At 41.5% G+C, this 5,644-nt stretch overlaps 1 protein-coding gene across 1 annotated transcript; it reads left to right on the forward strand.

Annotated features, from left to right (window-relative positions):
• Positions 1-425: 425 nt before the first annotated feature.
• Positions 426-1,655, forward strand: LOC107459508 (uncharacterized). The gene is made up of 2 exons (XM_016077733.1): positions 426-564; positions 1,282-1,655. The coding sequence occupies exons 1-2, from the start codon at positions 426-428 to the stop codon at positions 1,653-1,655; spliced, it is 513 nt and encodes a 170-aa protein (XP_015933219.1).
• Positions 1,656-5,644: the final 3,989 nt, after the last annotated feature.

The following is a 5,644-nucleotide window of genomic DNA, read 5'->3' on the forward strand; positions in this document are numbered from 1 at the left end:
CACAGTTGATCACTCTAGTGTAACAGAAATGCCAGTTTCACAGACTTTTGTAGAAAGATCCCAATCTTTTCATCTCCAATTTCTTGCAGATATGTTACATTGTGAAGACTAATGGAGTGAAACCTGATATATACAAGCTCATGCTCTTCCCATTTGCTCTGAGGGATAGAGCAAAATAGTGGCTAGATACTCAGCCAAAAGAGAGCTTGGACTCCTGGGACAAGGTGGTCATTGGATTCCTAACCAAATTTTTTCCACCACAGAAGCTGACTAAGCTGAGGGTGGATGTTCAGACCTTCAGGCAAAAAGATGGAAAATTCTTTTACAAAACCTGGGAAAGATACAAGTAGATGATTAGGAAGTGTCCCCCAGATATATTTACAAACTGGACCAAGCTACAGATTTTTTATGATGACCTCTCTGAGATGGCTAAGATGTCTCTGGATAATTTCGTAGGAGGTTCCCTGCACATGAAGAAGATGCTTGAAGAGGCTAATGAGCTCATAGAGATGGTTGCTAAAAATCAGTATCTTTACTCTTTTGAGAGGAACCCTATGAATTCTAGTAATCTTGTGAAGAGATGAGTTATGAAAGTGGACACCCTGGATGCTATTCTACCTCAGAACAAGATCATGTCACAACAAATTAGTATGAACTCTCAGCACTTGAGTGGAATGCAAGTCTCAGCTGTCAAGGGGACGTTTATGGCTACGCTCAAACCACCACTGAGCAAGTTAACTATATGGAAAATTCCTCCAGAAATCCCAATAATGATCCCTATGCCAACACATTCAACCAGGAATGGAGGAATCACCCCAATTTTGGGTGGAGAGAGCAACCCCAGAAGCCCCAACAGAATTTCAACAACAACCAGGGTGGCTTTAATTAGAATAAATTCAACAACCGTCAGTTCTAGCCCTTTTAACAGCAACAGACACCCTCTCAGACCCAAAACACTCCTGACTTGGCCACTCTAGTTGTAGAACTTTCCAAGAGCACTCATAGCTTTATGCATGAGACTAGAGTGTCCATTCGAAACTTGAAAGTACAAGTGGGTCAGTTGAGCAAGAGAATACTTGAAAGACCTCCTAACAAAGGAGTCAGAGGAGAAAGAGGCTCCAGAAAAGGCTGAAGCTACAGTGCTACACGCCCCACCTAGGGCGCCTATTCAAAAGTGTGAAGCACCACACCTTCAGAAATTCTAAGAGGAGACCAAGGACGAGCAGTACTATCAGTTCTTGGAAGTCTTTAAAAAGCTCCACATCAATATTTCTTTTGCAGAGGCTCTGGAGAAGATGCCTCCCTATAGAGCTTTCATGAATGGCTTACTCTCTGAGAAGAAAGTCTTAAAGGAAGATGAAATAGTGGTGCTGACCAAAGAGTGTAATACGCTCATTCAGAGCAAACTGCCTACGAAGATGCCAGATTCAGGGAGCTTTCAGATTCTCTGTACTATTGGGAATGTCACTTTTGACAAGGCTCTTTGTGATCTTGGCCCAAGTATCAATCTGATGCCATTATCTATGATGCGGAAGCTGAAAATTCAAGAGGCACAGCCTACAAAGATAGCATTGCAGATGGCTAACAAGTCTCTAAGGCAAGCACATGGGCTAGTGAAAAATGTCTTGGTCAAGCTTGGAGAGCTATTCCTGTAGATTTTGTCATACTTGATATGGGAGAGGAAGCAAATGACTCAATCATACTAGCAAGACCATTCCTGGTCACTGAGAGAGCTCTGATTGATAGTGAGAGAGGCGAATTGGTTCTAAGCTGTGGAGAAGGAGGTACCTACATGCAAAGTTCAAAGCCTAAGCCTTCCCCATTGATGGAAACCCATACAGTTTTTTCGGACATCAAATCTAAGTTTGGTGCTCTGAACTCACCACCCACCAAAGAGGGAGTAGGCCCCAAGAAGAGGGTACCCAAGAACTGGAGGAACAAGAAGATCCCCACTGAAGACTTCTCACCTGGCATGAAGGTGATATTTACTAGAAGTCCAGTCATACCTCACACAGTGAACCGGATCCTGTCCCTTGAGCATGTTGAGCTGATTCGTGATAGCACAGGAAAGAAGTTCACAGTGAGGGGGTGAAGATCTGACCCCCTATGACCTCCTCCTTAGAGGAGCTGACCATCAAGTTAGTGACGGTAAAGACGCACTTGTGGAAGGCAACCCAACCATAAGAATCCTTTAATTTATTTCAGTTTTATTTCAATTCTATTTTCATTTTATTTTCCATTGAATTTTATAGTTTTGATAGGTTTAATCTAGTTTGTGATCATGCACAGTGCTTAGAACAGGGACAGGAGGACTCAGAATGGAGAACAGAAAACCCTAAAGCAAGGCATGTTCTACCGCTAAACGCCAAGTTGGGTATTTAGCACCAGGAAACAGCAAAGAAGCTTTGTCGTTAAATGCTAGGAGAGTGTATAACGCCCAGAGTGGAGGATGGAGTGGGTGTTAATGCCCATAATGGGTGTTCTTTCACTAATTTTTATCCCCCTTTGGGCGTTTAATGCCCATAATAGCCATTTAGCGCCAATTAAAAAAAAGTATCCCTTGCTGGTGCTAAACGCCAGGATTGGTGTTTAGTACCTAGTACGCAGTTTCAAGTTTTGAAGGAGGGGGTTTAACCAACAGCTAAAACCCCAACCCCTCACCCTTTGACCATTCAAACCTATCCCTCCTCTCTCCACCTTATCCACTTTCCCATCCATATTCATCCATCCCATCAACCTATCAAATCCCTTGATTCTCTCAGCTCACCCCCACTCCACCTAATCCCCATCATCTATCCCATAAATCTCTCTTTTCCATTAACCAAATTCAAATTCATTCTCCCCCTACCCCATCTCTATGTAACCGAACTTACCCCCTCCCCTATAAATACCCCACTCTTTTCCCTCTCTTCACCACACTCACAATTTACATTATCCTCATAATTTCACCTCTTTTCTATTCGTCCCTTCCCTCTTTCTTTCTCTCAAACCGTGAGCACTCCCCTCTTTTAACTATATTTTTATTTTAAGTTTCATCACTTTTTTCTATCTCTTCTTTTTTATATTCTCTTTTTCTTTACTCGGGGACGAGCAAACCTTTTAAGTTTAGTATTGGGTGCTCCACTTTTTCTCTTTTCACCACTCCTATGGCACCTAAAACTGGTGAATCCTCCTCAAGAAAGAGGAAAGCGAAGGCCACTGCCTCCAGTCCATATGAAGTCAGTTATTCGAGGGTAGGCATGACCTGAAGTCAGTTATTCGAGGGTGATTGGAGTTCATCTAATGTTCCATCATCCCTCTGAGTAACCGTTCTGAGGTTACAATTGTCCGAGCAATGATGATTCACTATATCATGCTCGGTAATAAAGTGGATGCGCATCAGGTTATCCCTCAAGAGCTGTACAAGATAGCTGAAAAAGCCTCCACCTCTGCTAGACTGGCCTTCCCTCATCTCATCTTCCGTCTATGTGGAGCAGCCAGAATTCACATTGATGGAGATACTCTGATTGGTGTTGACAGACCAATAACTAGAAAGGGTATAGGATATGCTAGGGAGCATGGACATGTACCACCACAAGAGCCAGTTCCACCGCCTCCACAAGATCTTTCGGAGATACCTCAGGGAGTCTATTTCCCTCTCCGTGACTACTGAGACCATTTAACCACATCCATAGGGGAGCTGACAACATCTGTTGATCAGTTAAGGATCGAGCATCAGGATCACTCAACCCTCCTCTATCAACTAGTGGAGGAGCAGCTGAGACAGGGACATGACATAGAGGAGCTGAAGTGTCAAAGAGGATTCTCAGGAGGGAGCAGCAGCTACCATGATTGAGGTGGTTGAGCTTTTTTATCTTCTGTTTTTCCTATTTCCTATTTTCTATTTGAATCTTTGCATGATCATTAGTAGTCTTTTAGTGCTTTATAGTTTAGTATTTAGTTGTTTTATGTTTGCTATTATAAACACTTTTGGTCGTTTGACGCTTTCGACTTTAACCCAGAGTGGGATCATTTCCAGTGCAGTTGTCGACTTACTATTAAACCCAATGACAGCCAAGTTTGTTTTAATCATATCCTTAACTGTTTTCTGCAATAATGGGAGCATACTTTTAGGTAAAAAATTAATTGCTACTCTTCCATCGACCAAAATGCAATTAATCATCAATTCTTCAATTTTGGCCTTAATATGCAATGGATGAATATGGCCTATGATAATCTCATCAGGTCTTTCGAATAACCCCTCCTTAATCATGCTATTTTCGACAAATCGGCATTTGTCACCTGGGATTATATCATCATAGTCTCCTTCTAGACAATTCCATGACCCTTTAGGATTGCCCTGAAAGTCGAAAGGGAGAACAGAAACGGTAGCAACATACCCAATTTGTTTGATCCTTCCATCCTCATCCCACAACACCAATTTTTGATGCAGAGTCGAGGTAATTGTCCCTACACCATGGATCTAATCTCTTCCCAAAAGCATATTAAAAGTTGCCTTAGTGGGTACTATTATAAACACTGTTGGTCGTTTGATGCTTTTGACATTAACCCTGAGTGGAATCATTCCCAGGGCAGTTGTCGACTTACCATTCAACCTAATGACAATCAAGTTTATTTTAATCAGATCCTTGACATGTTTTCTGCAATAATAGGAGCATACTTTTAGATAACAAATCAATTGCTGCTCCTCCATCAACCAAAATGCGATTAATCACCAATTCTTCAATTTTGGCCTTAATATGCAATGGACAAAGATGACCTATGGTAATCTCATTAGGCCTTTTAAATAACTCCTCCTTAATCATGCTATTTTCGACAAGTAGGCATTCATCACCTAGAATTATATCATCATAGTCTCCTTCTAGAAAATTTCATGACCCTTTAGGATTGCCCTGAAAGTCGAAAGGAAGAACAGAAACGGTGGCAACATACCTAAAACCAAATTTACTAAACATCACATCTAGATCATCCTTGAAACCAGAGTCAAAATTTTCTGTTAGCGCCTTTTCTTCTTTTTCTTTTGGGATCGAATTGATCGACTTAATAACGGGTATCTCTTTCGACTCCTCATTCTCCTAGTCTTTGCTTGAGGATATCTTGTCTCGTTTCTGTTCCTACTTTTAAGGTGACTTACTTTTTTTAGTCAATTCTGGATATGGCTCATGTGTGTTGGCATAAGCATTTTGTGTTTAGGACACAACTCTTAGAACTAAGGGAGTTCTTTCTCGAAAATTACATTGATACCTTCCTCAACCATTGCCCCTTCTTTCTGCTCCTTGTCTAGAGCTTCCTCTTTTTGGGGCTCCAGCCCAATTTTTGAGACCTCCCCAGGAACATTAAAACTATAATTCCTAGAGTAGTTTAGGGCATTATTCTAAACCCATTTGTTGTTCGATACATTAGATGGAGAAACTCTAGTTCAACTCAACACCCCTTAGAATTTTTGGTCAATTGTCAAGACTATGCGCATCTGTTGTTTGACAAGAGCAACTGCAGACTCTCGACCTTTGACCCCTTGCTTCAATCAAGCTTGTCTTAACTCTTCCTGATAGACGTGTTCTCTACATTTTTTATATGAGTCGAAAGCTTTAGCAGCTGAAGTGAAAAATAGAGCACAACGTTGCGGGCATATAGCCACATTTCT

The sequence above is a fragment of the Arachis duranensis genome, chromosome 7 (assembly GCF_000817695.3).
Source record: "Arachis duranensis cultivar V14167 chromosome 7, aradu.V14167.gnm2.J7QH, whole genome shotgun sequence".
Lineage (NCBI taxonomy): Eukaryota > Viridiplantae > Streptophyta > Magnoliopsida > Fabales > Fabaceae > Arachis > Arachis duranensis.

What these genes read in the sequence shown, in the direction of transcription:
- LOC107459508 (XM_016077733.1), top strand. Translation starts at nt 426, where the DNA reads ATGGCTAAGATGTCTCTGGATAATTTCGTAGGAGGTTCCCTGCACATG. An exon ending in GAGGAACCCTATGAATTCTA is followed by an intron (nt 565 to 1,281) that starts GTAATCTTGTGA and finishes TTTCTTTTGCAG; the next exon opens with AGGCTCTGGAGAAGATGCCT.